A 24,765-nucleotide genomic window follows, 5' to 3' on the forward strand; every position below is an offset into this window, starting at 1 on the left:
CAGGTCATTTACTAAGAAACAGTGGTCGTGGGTTCCACAAAAAAGAGCATCAAATTACCTCTCTCAACTACTGTCGTGGCAAATCTCATCATTTTGATGCAGAGACACGTTAAAAAGCAAAACTAAAACAACAAAGCCTCATCATCCTTTTCTGTTAGAAAGAATTCAATAACAGGGTGGCCAATTAAGAAAGAACTGTCAGTTTTCCACTCTCTCTTTTATTAGATTTGGATAGTTAAGAGCTAAAGCAAAGTCATCATGGCACAATGCTGTTCAACAACTACATCTCATGAATTCAGTGGTTCTAGTGTTCAAAATATTTTACTTAATATCTCTCTCTATTTTGCTTGAATTAAATTTTCTTCATGAGACAAACAGCAGCTGCACAACAGTCCCAAACCCTCCTTTCTATACATAGTTACAGTACATACTTGTATAAATTGTATGTCCATTAACTGATTTCAAAGCAGTTAAAGGACGCTCTCAAGAGATGGTCTTGGTTTGTCTCAGCTGATTCATGAGGGTAATTGAAAACAGCTTTTAGCTGCTTTTAGTATTAGTGTGTAATTAGTCTTCCATAGACAAACTGACCTCCACAGTGCTTTAAAGCTGGAAAATGCTTTGGCTGTAACCATTACCACTTCAGATATACAGCATATACAGCAAGTTGAAAAAAAAGGCATTATGTGCTTTTTTCTTTTCTTACCCTAGTATCTTTATATCAATCACATCTGTCTTTAGCTGCATTAAACCTAGGATATAACAGCAGAGTCCCTGAAAAACAACGCTGATGGGATTTGTTCTGAAAGAAACGGTGAGCAAACATGCAGGAACGTCTCTAAGAGACAGAACATGTTGTTATGATTTCTTTAAACAACGTTACAACCATTCACAGACAGAGCAATGCACACCTGTCTGAATGATCCAAACCTTTGGATTTCACATTTTTAGCGTGGGTTGCTTGTATGAAACATTAAAATAACCGCTGAGACTTCACTCACTGGTTTGTCTTTTGAAGAGTCAAGTTCAGCATTGCGGACCGCACCACCTTGGTGAGAAGTGTGGGTTAAATCTGAATTAGAGCAATTATTTTTTGTCATACTTGTCTGCAACCGGACCACTAACTGGAAGTCCCCCCCAAACCCGCTGATTAAAATACATAGACAACGACAGCCTTACACAAACAACCAACATCTGATGAGTCAGCCTCAGTTACTGCCAGTAAAATCACACAAGCACAATGACTCATCACGCATATTAATGTATCAACCAGCTGCTCTGAACTCACTTGTCACATGCTGGCATACAGTTGTTAATGTACTCTAAATATAGAATGCTGCACTGCAAACAAAACATTTCTCTTCATGAAGTCACCTGTTTATCATCCACATTTACACTTTCCTCTCTTTCATTATTGTGCCTTTAATTCTTCTTTCCAAAGCTGCTTTTTTCTTTAGTCATTCCCACTATTTGTGTTGGCCCTTAAAAGATCCTTTCCGAATGTGCGTTCAGTGAGTTATTTGGGACTAAATCTATATCCCCTTCTCGATATATAAAGCAGAGTTAAGCTTGATCTAATTTAAGGCTACAGCAGCATATGTGAAAAGAATAGGGTGGGGAAACCCTTCCTTCTATATTCTAAAACTGAACACTTCTCCAGTTGTGAGCATACTGTGTGGATGATTTAACTCGCACAGAGATGAGATTGATGTGTGGCACAAATGTCGGCTGGGGCTGCGTTTAACTGTGTCTTTCAGTTCTTTTGTCTTCTCACAGTGTTCTCACAGTGTTTTGTAATTCATCTTGACCACATTTATCAGTTTGTTCTCATTCATCAGCTTGCGGGACTCACCATCAGGCAAACACCAGACCAGGGGTGAAATCTGGTACTGCGCTTTGGGTTCTCCTTATCTGCTAGCTGTTTACAAACAGTCACAGAGTCCATCACTTGCAGCAGCTCTCTTATCTCAGCGAGCCAGGCGACACGAGTAGAATACGACAGCAGCTGCTTTAGTCTCAGGCCAAAGAGTGTCCTTCTGTGTATGAGTGTGTTTTTGAGATCTCTCTCATACGTCAATATATAAACAATGTAAAGATATCTATGATCCAACTGAAGCAACTAATACAGCTTGCTTTATCTTTTTTTTTATTTTCACCTTTACAGATGCAAAAGAAGACATCTGAAATTTCAGAGAACATTTCAGATTTTAAACCTTTGCTTGACCTACTGTTTTTATCAGCTTTGTTTGCATTTTTCTTTGGAATGGCCCATAAACTCAGAACTGATATAGAGAAAAAAATAGACAAATCTGCCTAAAACAACAATATAAATACAAACTCCCTTTACAGAAGAGTTGAGAAGTTTTAATAATTGAATTTAACAAAAGAATCTGGACTTTTGTTATTTTTAGTTAACACAAAGGAAATGATCTATATCAGACTCCAACTCCAACACCACCACAGAAGCTCGCCCTTGCACCTTTCTTTCACTTAAAACAGCCTGCATGGTCTTCCTCATCGTTCACACACAAAAACAGGTATCCATTTTCCAGAAAAGCAGTTGAATTTCGGATTCATCTGCCTGGAATGAGCTCATGCCCAGACAATTTGGCGACATTTCAGCACATATATGGCTTATTCCTTATTTAATGCAGGTTGAACTTACAGTTCTGGATGAAGCAGCTTACTGTTTTGAGTGAGAATGGTGATCGCAAGTCCATGTCGCCATTTGACCACGGTGAAGGTTTCTTATGTAGTGTTTCGAGAGGGTTCAAAGATCATGCAGTTAGTCAGTGAAAATAATTTCCTTTGCACTCTTCCCTAAAGGGTTGAAAATAACAAATTACAGTTTGAAGTTATTGTTGCTTTCGAAAAAAAAATGTCGACCAGTATTAATACTGAAGCATTGGACAGCAGTATATTCCCCAAAACCCTGAATTGCAGCACAAGTTAAATGCCAAAAACATCTAACAAAATCAACCAGTCCACATGTATAAACATTGGTATCACAATATTTTGAACATTTATGTTATGGCCATCATTCAGTGGATATAAGATGCAAAGCAAAGCAACAAAACCAAAAGAAAAAGCAACATTTTTAAAAACTTATAACACTGAAGGAAAATTCACCTTTTTTTTTTTATTTCTGTTGTTTGCGTTTTTTACATTGTGTTTTCTGAAAAGTCATGTTTCTGCTTTTGTTGTATTTTTTGTTTATGTCTTTGTGGCTTTAGAAATGTAATGATTTTTTTTGTCATTTTGTTGAATTTTCTGAACTCATGGGCCTTCTCTTTTAATCTTCTGTTGTAGATTATAAAACGTTGTTGTGTTTTCTGAAATATCGTGTTATCATCATCAGAATCTCACCCTGTGGAGGGGGTCATGATGCAACCTCCACGATCAACAGTCATCCTGCAGCCACATCCACGTTCAGGGGTGTCGTGATTCATGCCAAAGTTATGTCCCAACTCATGTGCTAAAGTCACGGCTGCACCCAATGGGTTCTCAGAGTGATCCTAGGATGGACAAAAAGGGTATCCAACATGTTAATTGGGCACAATCAAACACATGTACCTTGTGAATGTACCTTTAGAAATTAAATCAAATGCAAACATCAACTAATAACATTTCTAAGCAGTGGCTCAGTAACCTCCCCCATCTTTCTTCTATATTTCTCTTCGTGGAGGCCTGAATTCATCTGGCATTCCACCTTCCCCTGCAGACCCAATCATACTGACTGCCAGTGGAGACAGCTACTGCAGAAAGCTGCATAAACCTATCACTGTATGACAGCACTGATAAGCAAGACAACTGCCCTTCACCTGGCAGACAGAATAATGACGACAGAGGGGTGGGAAGCAGGGAGGCTCAGAAAACTCAGAAATTAAATCAGAGTTGTGCATGTGTGCCAAGGTGACACTGGAAATGAGGTAAAATCTGTAGAACCAGTTCAAGATGCTGACATCAGCTTTGACATTCTGATAGTTATCACTCTGACAAATATATAACCTTGATCATTACTTAAAGAAAGCATTAGATTAAAACAATTAGACAACTTTCATGTGTACATATCTCTTGTATGCAAGCATCTTACATATGAACTAATGAACATATGAACAAAAAACAACATTTTGTGGTGCTGGGCAGAGCGTTTCACAAGCTATTTGTATGATTTCACGTCTGCCACTGTTGAGGTTTGAAAGAAAATTTAGACTAAACAAAATGTCTTGTGCACCCAAGTGAAGCATGTTTCCACCTTGCTGATATATCCTACATATGACCTGATGGAGTGGCAACATGATTTGCATCAAAATTCTAATCCCGCAAACCACAAGAAAAAGACCACCTATATACTACTGTATATATTACTGTACTGTGGTTCTTTGCAAGGTTCATGAGAAAATCACATGCTTCCATTGAAAGCAAGGTCATCAGTCAAAGTTGAGGACAAGCTTATCCACTTCCTGCACTGATTAAAGAGCAGCGTCATGGGAGCTGCACCCTAGCTTTTAACAGGAAGGATGGGAAAAATCTTTGCTGCTTCTCCCATGTTTAGCGGAGTTGCTTCTGTGTGTAATTCTTAACGAATGTAGCTCTTGAAAGCCGCAGTCATTACTTCGAAGCAGCTACAAGCCACTGCTGTGATGGCGAGAAATTGATGTTTTGGTTACAAATGAGAAATGCTTTGAAAGTCTTCCTGATACCATTTACATCCATGTGAAAAAAAGTACCAAGTCAAGTCAAGAAATATTCACAAGCAGACCCACGTCGAAAGAATAAATAACCAAATACAAGATCTGTGGCAGAACACATGGTTGAATATGGTTTGAGAAATAGATCAGCCCCTCTGACCGCCCTCTGACTGTTTATGTGGCCCTTTAATCTTGATCCAAACCATCTGCTCTATGCAAGTAATGGAAAAGACAAACATCTGGAGAAGCCTCATCACAGCAATGGCTTGCAGAAAACACATGTATTAATGGAAGACACATCTGAGCTGAGGCATAATGGCATTGGGCTGATAGCCACTTTGTGATTTGGCATGGGTGTCAAGTGCTATAAAAGGCAGCTAATTTACGATGAGAAGTAATTCTGTACTGGGGATGATCCACAGTAGTGTATAAAAAGGCATTCTGCCTCAAATGTGTGCTCTGTAAGAGCCGGAATAAACAATTCATCACATCTCATAAAAATGTAAATGTGGTTGTGTTCAAAAGCCATGGCCTTTGATTTACCAAGTGTCCCATCAACCCTTCTGCACCACCCTCAGACAGCAGATCTGCATCCAGTGTAACACCAGCAATTTCTGCTTCTCACAGCAGGACTGCAAACTGTTTACATGGCCTTGGAACAGAGTGCATGTCTGTATATATTGTTTTGTACATGCGTGTGCATTTGGTAATGTTGAGAGAGTGCCAACACAAATATCATTATGTTATTATGCATGACTTCCTGGTAGACCTGTTCATAAGTGCCCTTCCAGCAAGCACCGAACACCTTCACTGCGTAAATCATGCCTGGATTGTGTTAGCCTGCTGAATCTGGACAATATCCACAATGATACAATCCGAGCTACACAGAGGAAAAGGAGGGTGGAGGCATGGTAGGAGCTGTGAGAGGGTTTCAAACTCACCATGACAATGCCTCCGGACTGCTCCACTGTGCACATGCTCATAATGGGCGCCATTCCAATGGTGGTGCCCTGGAAGTAAACCCCGCTGTACAGGACAGAAATATGGGAAAAAAATGCTAACAGAGAAAAGCGATGATCATAAATTTAAACTTTCTCTTTGCAATATATGTCTTCATCATCACTACGCCGTTGCAAAAACATCACAGCTTTAACTCCCAACCAGGTTAACACAACTGCCATGGTATCTTTTTTTCTGGAGTAGAGAAAATAGCAGCTGCTCCATGAAAACATGTAAATGATTTGAAAATAATTAGGCAACACAAAACAGGTGACGACTCTCCTGAGGTTGATATATAGAATAAACAGACTGTGTATCTTTCATCAAGCTCAAGGCTGTTTAGCTCAGTCATATAATCGAAGAGCTAATATTGACTGAATCAAAGGAAATGTTTTAGTTTGTGTCCACAGTTTCCTGTGTTTAAGTCCACCTTATGAGCTGAGCGTTGTCGTGGGGTTTCTGGGGCAGCAGTTTCACTTTCCTCCAGTCCAGGAACTCGTGCAGGGTGTTGAAAGGATCTTGAGTGATGGGACATTTATCAGAGTCACTCCACACCTCCAGACCCACCAGAGCCACCCGAATGTTAAGGGCCCTGTAGAACTGAAGGGGAGCATGTTGACAAGCAGACAGAGTAAGTGTGGAGAAAGATTTACAGATTTACAAATGAGCAGGACACTCCAACAGGAGTTTACCTTTAAATACGCAATTCCCTATTTTGTATCATCTTTCAATTTTCTAAATGATCAAGGCCTGTCTTTTCTTATTCATAACCATGCTTCCTTAAAGTGAATCCATCTGTCCACTCTCTTCAAGCTATAGATAAATGGCTTTGGGTAAGAGCTAATGTAGCTGTTTTAGAATAAAATGAATACATCCCACATCTATCCCATTAGTCTCTACTGCCAACAATATTTCTATTTTAAAAAGGTGATTTATCCCGCCTTTGCAGAGCAGAGAAGACATTTTACCTTGTCCACATAATTGGCTATTTCTGCCAGTCGCTGTTTCACTTTCTCCAAGTCCCTCCCCTGTTTCTGAAACTGAAAACAAAAAGGTATTACCAGTAGAAGAAATGGGAATTTATCTCAATGAGTACCAGGTGTGTCACGATGACACAAACATCATCTTCTGAGCTAAAAACTGTAAAACACCACAGCGCACACAGAGAGGCAGTATTTTTTATTTTTTATGAATGGCTGCTTAAACTGCTCATAGGCAATATGTTTTTTTTCTGCGTGTTAGGCAAGCTGTCAAGCTGTGGCCATCTGTATCAGGAAAAATCTCCCGGTGTTACAAAGACGAATGTCTGGCCTGCAGGGAGCAGGTGTATTGGTAGATACGGCATGCTGCAAAGCTTTGAATCCAAACTGTAGAGAAGGCAGACTGTGTACTTTCACCATGCTGTGTATCCTTTGGCATTGGTGCAGAACTTCAGATCTGAACCCAACCATATACTTAAGCCTTTACTCTTTTCTTTTTCTTAGTAATTTAATTCAATTTTGTCTTTTGCATTCAGGTCTGTGGCATAGCAGAGAGCTGTCAGGAAAAAGCCCCACAGTGAGCTTGTCAGAGCTTTCGGGAGACTCTTCTGTATCCACATGGTTTTTTCCTGTTTCCTGTCTGCTCCGCGGGGGAACTGAAAACAGAACTTCCTGTCAGAAAAAAGCTGCTGCCGCAGGACCACAGCGCTTTTTGCAAAAAACTCCCCTCATTCTGCAGCTCCATAGGTATCCACTTAACTCGGGATCTGCTGCTACTTTTCCCTGCTTTTTTTTTCTGTGTACACCATGACATGTTTATATATGTGGGGCTGCTGCTTTTTCAGTTCATTGTGTGTATTTTTAAAAATTGGAAAAAAAGAAGGTACATTACCTCTCTGTTGTCTGCAACAATGATCAGCTCAACATATTTGGTTGTCTTCTGAGTATGCCTTTTATGCTGAGGTTCAAAAAAGAAACACAAATGTTTCAAAGTTAGAAAAGGACAGAGGGCATCTAGACACTGAATCATCTTGCCAAGACGTAGCGGAGAAGACTGTTATATGTCTCATGTCTTTATAATAAATATAAAGTTAGGGAGCTGGTTACAGGAGCTGAGGATAAACACTAGAAATTGATGCTGGGTCCCAAATCATGTAATTCCACATGAACTGTTGCTATTTTGAGTACATATGAACGTTCGACTGAATACAGTGAACTGCGAGTACCCAGATAATGTGCTAATAATAGCCAAAAGCGCAGCAAACTGGATACTTCTCACCTCAACGTTCATCATCTTTAACGTTCAACCATAAATTGGTAATATCGTTGTCAAGTTTCACTTTGTCTGATCAGTTTACTGGTGGTCTTTTTAAACTTAATACGAAGTAAAAAAGGTATTAGGTCTTAAAAAATATCTATTTTTGGCCAAATATAGTCTGGCTCCATAAAGACAAACATGATGACTGGCGAATGTCAAACCTGTCATTTAAATCAAGGGTTGACATTACTCCAGCTATGTCCAACTCTTACATGACATTTATGGGAGGAACCACAAACTAATTATCAACAAGTGTGAAGAGGATACTTCATTAGCACAGATAACGATGCTAGCTCTCATCCAATTTTAAGTTTTCATGCTTAACTAATAAACAATTGGCCTTAGACTTTTATCAAAAGTGAAAATGAGAGGCAACATCTCATCTAACTCTTGGCAAGATAATGAAAAAGCATTTTTCTAAAATGTTTTTTTTTTCTCTTTAAATCAAAGGTGCCACTGAGCCACACATTTTACAAGAGGACAGTATCCAGGACATTACACAAAAGTATCCAAGTCTTTAAGTCATATTCAGTGCTTTAAGACCCAAAATATACTAAAATGGAACGAAGTCTCTTCTACACTACTAATGCCTTAATGCTCAGGTGGTCATTAAACCCTACATGTGAGCTTCCGGACTAAGATAGAGTTGTTAATGTTTTTGAAATAGGGGCAGATGGATTCTGCACCTGCTTCATTCAAATCATCAGCCAAATTCTCTGCATGGGCCCTCGACTCAGGGCTCTTAATACATATAAAATGAGTGTCAAACCTAAAGCAGCATCCCAAGGGAACCTTTCCAAATCTTGTGTTCTTGCCAATATCATTAGTTGAATGTTAGACTTTTTAGAAATATTTGGTGATGAATCACATGCTCAATTTGAATGTGACCATCAATGGCTGTTATGGAATAAAAACAACACTGTAATCTTACCCGTGTGTGGAAAGACTGGAAGGGGCTTTTGATGTGGCTTTCAGGGGCAATGGATGACAAGTTGAAGCCATGGCCACAGGCTCCAGGGGCCAGCCTGAGCTCTTCCACTCGGTAGATGAAGTGGGCCCCAGTGTCATGACCAGACACAGGCTCAATGATAAATGTCTTGCTCTCAACTGCGATGAAGCCTCTGCAGAGACAGCAGCTCAAGTAGGAAAACACAGCTTCAAAGCACGAGCAGTGCAGAGCTTGATTAAATGTAGCTCACTCTAATGGAATATAAGACAACTGAGGTAGCTCTTTAACACTAGCCCACTTTTTCTGAGGACTAATGACACTATGAAACATCTTTTCTATCATGCCTCAGATCATTGTGATTAAAGTTCCTCATGGCTTTATGGATAAAAGCTCTTCCATACTCATAAATCAGCAAATAGAAATCTTTCAGTTTAAGAATAGGTCCCACAGATAATTTAAATGTTCTGTCATAGGCAGGTGCTGTGTTGATGAAAGCTAAGTGCTTAGCACATGGGAAACTAAGTGCTATCTGCTTCCCTGCAGATTTATAAACAGGATATAAGATTGGAAAACGTTCAAGTTGGCTAAAGGCCACTTCAAGAAACTTAAATTGCAGTTGGGCATTAGCAACAGCCAGATGCCAATTACAGACAAAAATGAAAGCAGATTATCACATGAATCCTCTATGAATCCTCTTGTTCTTGTGAGCCACACTGACTAACTGACTAACTGACAGCACCCTTATGGGGCTAAAGAAACTATGGTTCATTGTGGTGAGTGACTTAAGTAAATACACAACTCTGCTGTGGTAAATAGCACTGAAAGGGCAGCTTTGAATGCTAAATGATTCTTGTGTTTCTCACCGAAGCCCCGAGCAGAGACTGACGGTAACGTCAGAGTTTGGATGCTCCTGCACTTCCCCGTGGTAGTAACAGTTATTCTAAAAAAGAACATGAGAAAATAAATAGAGTTTCAAAAAAGCCGTAACATGTTGGAAACGAAAACACTTTACAAAACGACAGCTTCATCCGGTGACCGTAAAAAATGCACTATATTAAAAAAGCAAAAGCTGCTTGTCAAATTTCCTGTGGCGGTACTGCAGCTCCAACCTGACTTCAAAACAGCAAAAAAGGACAAGACACACTGGAACTATGCTGATGCTGCCCAACGCATGTTCATTTTAATTAGCATGCTCCATAGAGCAGTTTCTCCTCCCTTTCCTCTCCTCACAAACAACCCGTTTGAAATTAATTCAGCCTGCACAGCTGAGGGGAGAAGCAGGAAAGCTAACATGCATCCAAGGTGACAGTAATATGGTAATGGTTTACCCTTCATCTTTCCATCAGAGCGGTGTGGTAGAGGAAAAAGAGGGCATATAAGGCTCCTCAGAAACAATATAAAGACTAATGTCTGAGCATAAGGACAGCAGAGGAAATTACCATCATGCAGGGGAAACACAGACCACCATTCACTGTCCACCAGCAGCTCTCCAGGCCTCTCAAATTAATTGCTGCTAGCAAGCATGCTGACCATTTCTCATCTGAAATACTGAGTGCCAGGAGGAAACACTTCCGTTTGACAACTTACGTGCAGGTTAGTGAGCCAGGTGGTAATGGAGCTCAGATTCATTATTATAAAAATAGAACAAGAACAAAGGCTCTGCTTAGTTTGACCTAGATTGGTTCATCTTTCTCAACAAAAATCCTCAAGCAATGGTGATGATTGTCTTTCAAGGAAAGGGAACTCGAATTCTGGCTTTAGAATATCAGGCCAATGACAAGAGTGTTATGCCAGTTCTAGGTCCTTTTTTGACTGGATCAGCTCAGTATGAAGAGCAACAAAGTCCCTGAGAGGGGCAGGATGTGGTGGATGAATGGGTTAGAATGCTTTCTAACATCCAAAGGAGCGTGGTTTAAATCCCACCAACAGCTGTCTATTTTTAGTGGATATGAAATAAATGCATGTCCCCATGCTTGTCTGCTGGGAGGGAGGGAAGAAAGAGTAGGAGAAGGCAGCAGCTGAAGGAGGAGGGCTGGATTATTTTTTCAAACTCCCTTTTCTGTCCTCAACTTTATAAAATTTCATCCTAGCTTTAAGAATTTTATTCATTTCATAATTGTTGAATACAGTTGATTTAGTTACAGTTTCTACTTTTCCACTGATCCCTGATTACCACACGGCAGATTGCCAAGCTCAGTGACAGCAGGTAATAAAAGTGAGCAGCTGCATGAGGCTTATCTAAGACAATACAGCCTGTCTGTTTGACAGCCTAATGTTTGCAACATCCTCTCACACAAAATTAAAGGTGAGAAAGACAGTGTATGGAGAGGTGTTTGCACAGCTTTGTGAGAAACTGATTTGTCAGTCACTGCCAAATTACAAACTGCTCCCCCAAGCTGTGAGGAACCTGTCAAATTGTCTGCACATCTGTTCAGTTAAACATCATGATTTCAGCCCACGTGAGCTGTAGAAGAGCACAAGACAATCAGCTGCTGTTAAAAAGGAAAACTTTTTTTAACCCTGACAACACCAGAGGAATGTTTGTCTGAGCGCTTTGCTGTTGGCGGCTTACAAACACAGAACAAAACAAGCACTAGGAGCTAAAAGGGATTTAATGACAAATCCTGATGGCAATGCTGGGCTAAAAAGGAAACAAGCAACTACAACAACAACTACAACAACTACAAAAAAAGAATAAAACACAGCTTATCTTCAAGTAGGCCACAGGATTGATGTCCTGTACAGCAACAGCCAGAGGCTTTCAAATGCACATTGGGTCACACAGAGGCAATCGCATGCTACTCTATTTTCAACGATAATTGATTTTAAACAGATGTCCAAAATACTGTCTATAGCTAAATTCAAAATCCAGATTCTCTCCAACAACAACATGCGTCTTCTTGAACATTTTTGTACAGTGTGACAGCAGAGCGCCACTGTATGTCAACTTGACGTGACCACTAGTATTCGAGTGGCACCGTACCGTGAAGTTGTGAGCACCAGTGACCGCACTTCCATCCTCCCTGTAATGTGTCTCAGTGTAGTGGCTTGCAAAGAGACCTCTGCGAAGAGAACAAAGAGAGCAGACACAATCAAAACCCCAACATTTTCTTTTTCACCACAGCAAATATGCATAAATTAGCAAAAAGAGCATTACTGTACTTTTCATGTAGCATTGCTGGTAAGCACTTGTGGGATAATGAGGATGAAACATTTGATTTCTGTAAATCTATTGGGTGATTTGTATGTGTCCTTTAATCCCCTGGCATTCAGGTTAAATTGAATCCCCGCTGAGGCAATAATCTTTAGCATATGAGTGTGTGTGGCTATATTTATATTAAACTGGGAACAGATGGACACTGAGAGTCCCACCCATTGCACTGGCAAAGGAGCAAGAGGAACACCCATCTTTTGCAGCTGCATAAGCTGACTGACATCAGGCAGGATGATCTCAGGATGAGAGGGAACGTCTTCCAAAACAGTGTGGACTTGTTTCCAAAGGTGATTATGATGCATAATGGTCACTTAAAGTTTGTCACCTGAGCCCTGAACAAAACCCATATAAAGAAAGAAGCTAGGATGCAGTGGGGGAACATAGGGAATCACACATAACGTTAGTTATATATGTAAAACAATCTCAGGCCCATCTCAGATGTCCTACGTATACCAAAACCTTGAACCAAAATCAGATGAAACTGGGTTATTCATCACATTCTCGTACTTCTGAAACATTTAATAGCTTCTCTGTGTATCTAAAGTTAATCTTTTATGACCTGTTTAAAAAAGGATCAGTTGTCTGTGCTCTGAGCTTTAACACATTTAGCTTAATTAAACATTTATTATCGCTTTAATGTGCCTTATCATACCATTAGCAACCTCTAAACCAATCTGATAAGCCAAGCGGCCAACAATCACTGTCGCTTGGTATGTCTCATTAAAAATGGATGACACATCAGATGGTGATATGCTTATTGGGAAAATCACAGAATATGTATACAATCATACTGAGGTTGCACAGGCAGTGTTTTGAAAGTGGCCCTGATGAACAGAGAAGATGCAGAAATAACAGTCTGATATTTTAGTTGAAATGAAATCTAATTCCAAATAGTTGGGATTTGTGTCATGTGAGTGGTAATTCCAAGCAAATGCTCTTGTGCCGCATTTTTGGGAACATGTTGGGAAAACCAGCTTTTGGCAGTCTGGCCACTGGCACCAAACTACATAGTGTAGAAAAGCTGCAGAATTAACATGTTGGAATCTCCCTGTAATCAACTCCTTGGCAAGAGCACACAGAGTTTATGAGGACATGGATGTTTACAGTGTGTTTGCAAAGAGTTTCCTCTGCCCCCATTGGTCATCTTTCATCTATTCAGTGTAGAACTGTAAATCTTAGTCATTTTTAAAATGACTCCACTGAGGATCAGATGCTTACTGTATCACCATCTAAAAGGAGATATTATATACACTTTTTATGTCTGTTGTCTGTTACATGCTTTGGTCAAAACAACACAGACTCCACACCAGCTCATTTTTTATCTGTTAATTTCCACCTCTATTCACGTGGATACTTTTAGGGAATGAAGTGACCCACTCCACTCCACTCCACCCTTCACTTCCTCCTGGGTCTGCCTCTTTTTAGATCTGTAGTACTTAAAGACTATAACATCGACAGTTAATAACACCACTGATAACTCACATTGTTATCCCTCCATCTCGTATTGGCTCCATAAACTCTGGACTTCACTTACACTAAAAACTGTTGGTAATATAGGCAACATTTAACCAATACATGTTTATGTAACAGCTATTACAGGTGATGCACTGATGGTTTATTCAATGGCAACAAGGAAATCAGATTTTCAAACATCCAGCTGGTAAAATAAATTAAAGAATGCCAAATAGAAGTCAAATTTCCTTGTTAGGATACAAGACAATAAATTGAATAATGGTAAAACATTATCTAATGTATTTCTTTAGTTTATTGGCCTATAGAACTAATGACGAGACTTTCAAGCAAGAGCATAAAGGTTTCAGCTTTCAAGTAAATTTGAACATATTACTCCACTCTGTCTGGCTTCCTGTTCGGGTGAGAGCAGACTGTTGGTCCTCACATACAAAATAGTAAATGGCATTGCAGCATCATATCTATCTGCCCTGGTAGAATCGTATATACCTGAAGGTACATTGCCCTCCCATGGTTCTGGTCTTTGTCTGTCCCAAAAGTCCATAAAAAGACAGTTGGTAAGAGGGCCTTTTCTTTTCGTGCACCGGTACTCTGGAACCGGTCTACTTCTTGGCATCAGGCAGGCATGTTCTGTTGACGTATTTAAAGCAAAACTAAAGATCCACCTGTTTACCATTACATATGAGCTTTGAGTTGTGTTGTTTAGTTTTATTATGCCACTGTTTTAACCAGTTCTATCTTGTTTTAATTGATTTTATTTTACAGCTTCTATTTTCTGCTGATTTGTTTAATGTGCGTTGTTTACTTTTTGTTTTACAGCACTTTGATTTAAAGCGCTTTATAAATTATTATTATTATTATTCCAAGGTACAGTGAATGCAGCATCATATGAAACTGAAATGTGACACTGCAAAGTTGAATGACTCACTAAATGACTTGTTTTCAGATGTGGTTTTTTTTGTTCGTGTTTACATCAGACACCCAAATATATAGAATATATCTGTATATATATATATATATATATATATATATAAAACTTAGATTTTGTTTTTTTGTTGTTGGCCAGATAATCCTTTAAAAACAGATAACCTTTCTTTCTTTTATGCAGATGTTGAAAAGAGTTAGATATTAAAAGAAAAGAAAATCTGAGTCATCCTCAATTTTCAACCATTTTCTCAATCTCTAAATCCCACCAAAATAGTACAAGGCAGAAAATAAGCAGGCTCCCTCAGAAAATGTGAACATTTCCATGGAAAAACATCTTATTTCGTTGTAATGACCTACGTCTGTTTTCTAATTTCTGTCGAGAGCAACACGCAGCACTTACTTACAACTCAGGCTGAGGTTATTGTATGAAAAGTGGTGAAAACCGACTGAACTTGCAGTGGAAACCTCGTGTGAACTCTCTAAATTGTGCTTTGCATTTTACAGAGACAGGTGATGGAATTTATTAACTGAACAAAAAGGCTGAGCTTGTGATGGATGTGCAAATGTTGTTTCTTTTTTTTAACATGTCTTCATTCCACGTGAAGAAAATTATAGTTTCAGCTTCAATCAATCAACTTACACCACAGCTGTAAATGTTAAATTGATTCTTTCATGTTTCATGAAGTGCCTCAAGACATAATAATATCTGTGCCAATGTAGCGTTTGTTCTTGTATAATCTGTGCATAAAGTACAACTCATCTGCAAACTAAATCTTTCCAGTTACTGTCCTATTTCATTGCACTACTTGTGAAAATGCAAATGTATATTGACACGACTTTCTTCTTTGACGGCTAACGTTGTTTGTCATATTGTTGCACAATGCAATGTAAGCAAATCAAAGCATTGTCTCGTTCCAGTGTTCAACATTTTTAAGGAGAGTTGAAAGAAAGAAATGGCTTAAAAAGAAATATATGTTTTGGAAACCTTAATCACATTTCAATAGCTTATGCTCAATAAATTTTAAACAATTTATTTATCAAGTTAATCATTCGATTCAGGATAGATTCGTTAGTTAGGATGAATCAATTTATTTACATTTGCAAACATTTCAGTAAATCATTGCACCAATTTCCTGTTCTCCCAGTAATATATAAATTAAGAGGGGAGCCTAAAGCCTTCTGCATGGTACTGTACATAATCCATACAGAAATATAACAACATAAGTTTCAACTTATCTGGTGAGCTTTGAAGCACTTTTTGTTGTTTTAGTACATTTAAAATATTTTTACCTTGTTAGCTAACAAAAATGCCCACAGCTGGCACACGCTTTTCTGCAGATCTTCCTCTTTTTCTCAAAAGTTCCACCACATTGCAAACATCAAGAGCTGCACGACCAGGTAAAAGATACAAAACCGCCTGCTGCTTCACATACTGTGATGGCACTTTTGGCTCATTCACAAGACTACTAACGGTAACCATAAACATAGCTTTATGACTGGTCTTCATGGTCAGTTGTTTACTTCCATGACTTCGAAAATATAATATACGTCTCCTTGAATTGCTTAGTTTAATGACTATGAATTTACTGCTTCTGAGCAAGTGTTGTGCTCATTAGACATAGTGTAATATCTAATTAACAGTGCACTAATAGTCGCCTAGGTTAACAGTGATAAATGGCAGGCTCATTAACAACACCTCTGGGAGGCAGTAAATACTATTATTCGCCTTAAATGAACAAAACAATCTCTTCTCTTTTAATCCACATCTTACAAACAGCTCCTCAGAGCTGACATTTTTTTAATTAATTTACTGCATGGCTTATTGATTGTTTCTAAAAAAAAAACAAAAAAACAGATTAATAACTTGTCCCACATGGTTTTTGAGCCTAGTATGCTGCTCATGCTTATATTCTTTGAATATAATTAGGAGTGTGGTTAAATATTTGGAAAGGGCCTACAAGTAAATTGAAATCAAATCTCCCACATGTTTTGCAGCAACACTTATTTAGTGGCTGCGAAAGCTGATGTAAAACCTTCAACCTGTGATCCTTGAGAGCTTATATCAACACCCTCTCTGTGTTCCCGTTCCCCTTCAGTCTGACACAAGTGGATTGCTAACATAAAGTGCATCCTGCACAAAAAGCAATGAATGTGTGCCAAATATATGACAATGCAAGGACCACACAGACAAGGAATCTATGATTCTATCTGCTGAGATTATAGCACATAGAACACGCTTTGATGAGTTTTATTAGAAAAAGAACAAATCTCGCTACAACACCATAATGAATCTTTTTGTCTCTTGCTTGTAACATGTGAATTTCCTCCATTGCGGTACAATAAAGGAAATCTAATCTAATCTAATCTAATCTGAATGAAGTTGAAACGAGACAGGCAACTTTCTATTTACACAAATCAATATTTATTTCATATCATCTCTGGTTTCCAGAGAGTTCAATGCCGTGTGCAAATGTAAAGTGTGAGACTTATTTACATATTTGCTACTCTATGCCTCATGTAGTAATTCGTCGTTCCACAAATCCCCTTGAGCATGAAACCATTTGAGAGGAATCCTCTTGCAGTCTCTCTGCTTCCTTTGAAGACTGCTAACTTCAGTGATTTCTTTTAATCCTCTCTCCCCCACAAATCTAACCCAAAGCCTCCCTATAGCTGCTACTTATGGTAGCCAAAAAAAGAAAGAAAGGAGCTCACTTCTACAGAAGGAGAGTGAGATGAAGAGGAGTATCTAAAGAGGTGTGGCTGACAAGACTAATTCTATTTCCACATATGGCTATGTTCCAAATTGATTTACATACAGCTCAGTGTCCCTTCAGCTTATGCTTGGCTAAGGTGGGTGCACTAGGGTGTACAAAGCTGGCAATACCATAGAAAAGTGAAGAGAAAAAGAAGTGATGGTGGGAAAAGTGAGGGAAGACAATCATGAAAAAATCCTCTGAACTACAAATTCTGTACGCTGGACCTAAACTATTTGTACCAACTTTGATGACCAATTACATTGACCTTTTAGTCTTGTTTTTTTTTTTTTTTTGCAAAAATATGACCTTGGACATCATCAAATTTTCACACAAGTTAAGTTATGAAAAATACAAATACTGAATGAAATATACTAATTCCTAGATTTACTTTGATGTTTATTTGATTGCTGTTTTGTTCATCACATTTCTGCATTTCAGGTTTTCAAGACATTTAAAATACATTTCAGCAATTTAAGGCAAACAATATGAATTTAAGGCTAGTAATGAGATAGAAAAGAAAATGTTATGCCATTTCAAATAGCTGAAGTCAAGAGTCGATGATTGTAATCATGATTTGATACAAAAGCAGTTTTAATGAAAGGCTGAGTCTGCTGAGGAGCAGAGATGAGATGGGGATCTACAATTTGACTTCAAATGTTTGAGAAAATCCATCCATCCATTTTCTATACCGACAGTCCGTTAATCGGGTAGCGGGTGGGCTGGAGCCTATCCCAGCAGACATTGGGCGAAAGGCAGGGTACACCCTGGACAGGTCGCCAGTCCATCGCAGGGCCACATAGAGACAAACGAGACAAACAACCATGCACGCTCACACTCACTCCTACGGACAATTTGGAGTCACCAATTAACCTGACATGCATGTTTTTTGGATGGTGGGAGGAAGCCAGAGTACCTGGAGAGAACCCACGCATACACGGGGAGAACATGCAAACTCCACACAGAAAGGCCCCAGGCAGGGATTGAACCTGGAACCCTCTTGCTGTGAGGTGACGGTGCTAACCACCACACCACCGTGCAGCCCGTTTGAGAAAATCATTTTTTTAAAATGCTATTTAAAGTAAGATTGGAAGGAATCTGCATGTTTCTCGAACCATCATTCATCAGTATCTGATATAACCACATGGGCAGAGGATGACTGCTAGAAGTCTTTCTCAAGCATGTCAATATGGTGTTACATTCAGAAAAGTCACTCAAAATCTTAATGTATAAAAAAAAGAAACCCTATGCTCATCTTTTCCAGTCAGCATCAGCTGCTTTGGGCTCTGATTCATCTGGAATGGACCATCACACAGAGAAAACATTTACTGTGCTCTCACACATCAGTATTCAAGATCTTTTTTGGAAGAAATGTACACCCTGTTTTTTTACAACATAGACAAAAAGGTGTCCAAAATCCAGGTTCTGTGATGGTATGGGATTGTATCGGTGCTCTTGACGAAGCTCATTTACACTTCTGTTATGGCAGCTTTAATGCAGAAAGATTTGGACTCCACCAATACACATTCAAGCAGGATGTGTACAAATGGATGAAATTGTAGTCTATTGCTACACTCCCAAGAACCGAGCAACAAATAATTGCAAGAGCAAGGTAAGTAAAAGTCCACAAGGCCACAAAGTAACCTAAAGAAACTCTCACAATGGATAATGTTCATGTTCATGTTCATGAGGCCGTCACCAGGAGAAGTCGAAACAATAGTGGTGTGCCTGGCAGGACTGCAGGGATGAAGCAAATGTTCTCCAAATATAACATTTCTTCAGCACCTGTATGCTATACACTAAAGGTCATCTCAAGAGTTATATTTCTAAGGTCAAATAAAGGTTAAATAATAATAAATAAGATGGACAAGAAGGCTGTTGGACATTCTGAGGACATATGAGAGTCAAAGAGAACTTCTTGGTTGAAATGAGAATTGTTTTCAGAGAAAAGAAAACAGTGCATTTAGCTTGAAGACCCTCATCTAAGAAATGGGGGGTTAATAATGGTTTGGCCTGTTTGGATTAATCTGGGTCAGAACGGCTTTTCATCATGACAAACTGTATCTCAGCTGAAAGAGTTTTGTGCAGCATTACAAAGACCCTTCACGAATCCTACGGTCAGGAGCAGCTCTAATCAGTAGTTACCAGAAACATTTAGTTGCAGTTACTGCTGGAAGTGAACATACAACATATTGAATTTTTTTTCTTCTTTTTCTTCCATCTATGTATAGGATCTGTAATAAAATCAGGATATTTAAAGTCGTATCTGTTCACAAATTCTAAAGGTTTCCAGCATCTATTCGCCTGGGGACCAAATTGCCTGCAGATCCATTCAATACATGCTAAAGCTCTGTTGAAAGTGTTGACCAGATTGGATGTCCAGCCGAACAAGTGAGCAAGTGCCTTCGTCCCACCATTGGCAAGGCTAAAATGTCACATTAATGAGGCAAAAAAAAAAGGCATTTTTAGTAAAATTCTAGTATTCCAGTACAAACCCACCGGCAGGCAACGATGAATATCCAACAAGCAGACTGTTGGGACGAGCCTATTTAAATACTAACCAAAGAAAAGTTTCTGTGGCTCCTTAATGAATCTAGATCTCTCTTTGCTTAGTTGAAAGTCACAGAGAAGGGAGCTCACAAAATTCCAGATCATGATGCTTGTCCTGAAATGACGTTCAGATAACAGGGAAAGAAAAAAAAAAATAAGAGAAAGAAACTCAGATCCAGACACATTCTACCAAGTTTGCTTTAAGAGATTGAATGACAAAGAAAGTCCCAACAGATAGAGATGTATCTGGTCAGCTACACAACATAAAAGGTGAATGACAAAAAGCAGAGTTCTAACTTGTCTTCACAATCCAAATGAAAGCCTCTCACAATCACTGTATGGTTACAGACTTCATCAAACATCTCTCTTTGTCTGCATCCCTCACCTCAGGCTTCACAGCTCTTCTGTGTGATGTTGTGCCTGAAGTGGGTGAAGTCAGTGCATCAGTAAAACAAACCGCAGAGGGAGTACGAATGTTAGAAAGTGAGTGATGAATCATGCTTCAGTGAAGCCATTAGTGGAGGCTGTCCAAGCTCAAAAACGCAAAAAAATAAGAACCTCAAAAAAGAAACATATATCTGATAATAAACTGCAGCTGTAAAAGATAATATGTATACTTTGACAGAAAGGACTAAAACAAAATAACAGATGACAGTGATGTGATAGGATTTTTCTTGTAGGGGGATTTGGGTTAGCGAGCGGGCAGGGACTGATGGAAGATGTACTGCAGATATCCTTACTCGACTGTACCTGTCACCAGATCTCTTTACAGCATGGATCCTCAAAGTGCAGCCAGTGACCTGCGTTCATGACATGAAATAAATGCACCTCTACATATCAAAATCCCCCACAGCTCATTTCAATCAACATACAACATTCATGTGGTGCAAAAAAACATTTTTGTCGGCATGAGGAAAAGATGCGTGCCACGCCCAAGTAAATGCCATGACTCAACACTGATCACTCGTCAAAAGTAACAAAAAAAAAAAAACTTGGCCTGGAAATAGTTAAGACAGAGCTGATATAAACCAGCCAACTCATTATGATTGCTTAAAAAAGTAATTTGAAGTTAAAGATTGCATAAACATGGTGGGTTTAGCATTAGCAAGGATTCAGCATTAGTTCTGTGGATTTTTGCACTCGATTAATCATTTAGATACTACTTTTACTTTTTCAGTTGTAGGTTGAACATGAAATGACACTGATCAGAGGAAAGATTTCTCCTGAGATATTTTAGTCCCGCAGGCCAAATGAGGCCTACATAAAGATTTAATTTGATTGCGATTAATGTTTCATACAACGTGTTATAAATGAAGATTTCTACAAGCTCTGTGCTTAAGCAAGAAGCTTCCAGGATATCTTCTGTGACGTCTGTGTGTAAGTAAAAAAAAACCTTCTGCCTTTCCAATAATAGCAGTGTATTTAGGAGTTTTCATAAAGTTACAAGCAGTCTCACATGAATCTTATTTTCTCCATCGATAAACTGGGGTAACTAGAACTGGGTTTGACAAAGGCTTTCAGGTTGCAGGGATTTTTTTGGAATGGTAACTTCTCATAGACGTAATAGGGAATTATACTCCAGACTCGACTGTCTACAACTGCGCCACCCAGACAAGTGACTGTGAGAACACAAATGATGATTTTCAAAAAGCTAATGGTTGCATAGCAACTACTGGTCTTGTGAGGGTTGTGGGGACTCAATTAATATTTGCTTTATTGGCATGAATGTCACAACAACGTGTCACACAAATGATGACCTGTCACTACTACAAAAGATCCGCAAGAGATGTAAAAGCCACAAAAATTGTTGGTTAAGTAGATAAAGACATTTTAGGAAAAATAGATAAAGTTCCCAGTCTATCAGATGTCGAGGGACAGATAAAGTGCCTTTTGTGCAAACAGATGAATCAACATCTTTATAGGAGTAAGAAATCCTAAAACATGTTCATGAGTAAAGAGCAAAAACTCACTTAACAAGACTATTTTTTTTTGCCAGCAGCATCACAGGAAAGCTATGTTATTGCTCATGTTATTGTCCGTGACGGAGGATTGTTTGATGAGTGCAGTTCCTGTACCATCAAATGCTGGTTCCCTAGATTGTCATCAACACTTTAAGAATTTCTGCTTTACACCCTCTGAATAAAAGATAATTGAATTACAGTGCAGTGTGAGAGAATTTTATGCAAATTACTGTAGTCAGTAAATTCCTCTGAATAAGCTTTCTCTGACTGACATACAACAATTAAACCATCCACATCGGATATGTCAAATGTATAGGTATTAAAGTTTCCCCAAGGCTGTCAGAACTTCTCCACATCAACTATACTCCCCTGTAAAAAAAAAGGTTAGAGGATGAGCTCACACACTGGTCCAACTTTCCACTCTCACTCATGGGTTGAATTGCTACAGTTAAAATGAAAACCCTGCCACGAAGCATCTATTTGATATAAAAGCCTCCAGTCATACCCAGAGAAAAATGGTTGAAATCACTTTATTTAGTAATTTCTCGAGTCTTTCTGAGAAATAAGACACAGAAGGTATCCTTTTTAAATCTCAGTTTGATCTAGAATCTCCAAACATTTAATACTATTTCAACTACAATATTCAGTCAAATGATACATTAGAATTACCATAATGACTCATGGATAGATGGAGAACAAAATCTAGGTAAAAATACTTCAATGTCAGTGGGGAGCAAACGTAATTATGTCAGTAATTAATCTAGGAAGTAAATTATTAAATCAATAACATCAATGTTAGTTTAACCCTCCAAAGACTTTGTTTTCTTTTATATCCCAGTGAAAGGAATCTTATCTTCATGCTACCAGATGCTTCTCGTTTCTATTCCCTATTATGTTTTGCTACCATAGAGTCCGAAAAAGTCTAAGTAGAAGTCTTAGGAACTGATAACAGAAATTTGATAAAAACAAAATGCAGTAGGTGCAACGCAAGGCTTACAAATGCTGTGGTGTCAGGCTCCTGACTTTTTTATGCTTCAAATAAAATCACACTGCAGTTTGGGCTGCAGCTACATCACTTTTATTAATTTCCTCGGTTCTGAACAGAACGGTAACCACCACAGCAGAGAGGCACAGCTGTTAAAGAATGAAATGTTTCATAGCTGCTGGCCTACATGTCCGGAATATTTAACATCATCAAATGATTCCCACACTAAACATATTTTTCCTCATAACTGTAAAAAGAGCATGATGTCATATTCCCCAGCTCCCTTTGAAGGGAGTACTTTGTCAAATCAGTGTGAGTGCCTTTGCACTCATATGAAGTGCAGTTAGAGTGAGCTCAGTGCATGTATTTGAGCCAGTCTTTGCATAATGTCAGCTGCGATAACGCTGGCTCAACCTGCCCATCTTGTGCAAAGTTAGCCTCAGGCGTTTGTGTTCTCTACACATACTACACCATTGAGGCTGCTTGTTCTAATTAATGATCCAAGCTTAACAGTGCAAAAAAAAAAAGTGAAGCGTGTGGCCAAGGAAGAGATGCACAAATTCTTTATTACCAAAACAACAGACTTTTGCTTTTCACCAAATAATAATGATGCAGACTCAATATGCCTGGATGCAACATCGCTTCCATTAACAAGCACTGAACCATAAAATTTGTAATACTGAAATCTGTTAGTGTAATATGGTGTTGATAGTAGTTATGAACACATGTTTGATCAATGCCTTACCCAACAGAAACACTATCTTAAATCCCTCAGTTACATCCATACATTTCATGAGGTGGGTCCCCTTCTGCAATTACAATAACTTAACTTGCTCAGCTTCCACAGATCATTTTAGGAACTTGACTTTAAAAGGCAGTTATTAATGAATCAGTTAATCAAAATGAAATTCCCTCATGCCCTAATATAACTTAGATGTCACTTTAAACATTCACCTATTTAAAACGTTTGGATACATGCTTTTATGCTTGAAATGAATCAAATTGTAAACGTAAACTGTTGAATCTGGTGAATGGCAGATATGTCATACACGGCTGACCCAGCAAAGGACAAACAACAACAGATACAGCAGTGCTATGGTGCTTCTGCCCGGCAACTTATTTTCTTCTTGCACCAGCCTCAAGATAAGCAGGTTTTCTGTTAGTTTGAGGTTGGGTCAGCATTCACATTGGGCCTGAGTTTGACAGCTATGAGTGCCAACATAACAAATCCTTGCAATTCTGTTTGGGGCCTCCTCGGTTTGAGAATATGTAATTCAGGGAGAGATTCAGATTTGTAACCAACTAAGACATCTCAGCCAGTGCTTAAGTTAGAATTCTTCAGCTTCCCCATCTTTATCCCCACACACAACTTATGATGCTACATTTGCAGAGAAATTTCCCAGTCTGCAAAGAAATTTCCCAGTTTGGGATGAATAAAGTACTCCTATTCTATTCTTTGGTAGTTGGAAGTCAGAGCTTGGAATCAAGTCATTTTCAACCTTTGTAGGTTAAATGTACATAGAAATATAGGTTTCTCCGGGGTTGCTATATTGCTCAGTTATCAATAACAGTTTATTGTTAGCAGTTATAGTTTACTTAAGAAAACAACAAATAAAGCACTAACAGTATGTTGTCCAATGTTTTATTAGATCTTGATGAACAAAAATCTCAATTTACTTGGCAAGCTATCTTTCTGTGGAATCAAATCAAATGTAAATGTAAGGTTTAAAACCCCAATTCTGGTAGACTTTGATTTTTAGAGTAATGTGCCAGTAATATTCCACCAATGATTCGCAAAATCCTGACAGCCAAAAAAGTTTTGGTTTGATTTTCGTAACAACCTGGGTCAATTCAAAGCATGACTTGCAATGCAATTGGGCCTAAAAGAAGAATCAGAACCATCTATCCATGGCCAAATACAAGTATTCAATACATATAATGACTAGTCAGGCATTTTTCAATCAATTT

General features: G+C 38.7%; 2 protein-coding genes across 2 annotated transcripts in view; one reads left to right on the forward strand and one right to left on the reverse strand.

The window, feature by feature from the left end:
• edrf1 (erythroid differentiation regulatory factor 1) overlaps positions 1–24,765 on the forward strand; it is a 447,039-nt gene that overhangs the window by 49,377 nt on the left and 372,897 nt on the right. The window lies entirely within an intron of this gene.
• Positions 1–24,765, reverse strand: part of adam12b (ADAM metallopeptidase domain 12b) — an 86,291-nt gene that overhangs the window by 32,066 nt on the left and 29,460 nt on the right. The window contains exons 4-11 of the mRNA XM_072390836.1: positions 11,921–11,999; positions 9,801–9,877; positions 8,920–9,109; positions 7,563–7,628; positions 6,659–6,730; positions 6,121–6,290; positions 5,633–5,717; positions 3,367–3,515 (exon numbers count right to left, since the gene is read on the reverse strand). Coding sequence (XP_072246937.1) covers positions 3,367–3,515; positions 5,633–5,717; positions 6,121–6,290; positions 6,659–6,730; positions 7,563–7,628; positions 8,920–9,109; positions 9,801–9,877; positions 11,921–11,999 — 888 coding nt within the window. The remainder of the gene's footprint in view (positions 1–3,366; positions 3,516–5,632; positions 5,718–6,120; positions 6,291–6,658; positions 6,731–7,562; positions 7,629–8,919; positions 9,110–9,800; positions 9,878–11,920; positions 12,000–24,765) is intronic.

This window comes from Leuresthes tenuis, unplaced genomic scaffold (assembly GCF_036924035.1).
Source record: "Leuresthes tenuis unplaced genomic scaffold, fLeuTen1.0.hap1 SCAF_8, whole genome shotgun sequence".
Taxonomy (NCBI): Eukaryota; Metazoa; Chordata; class Actinopteri; order Atheriniformes; family Atherinopsidae; genus Leuresthes; species Leuresthes tenuis.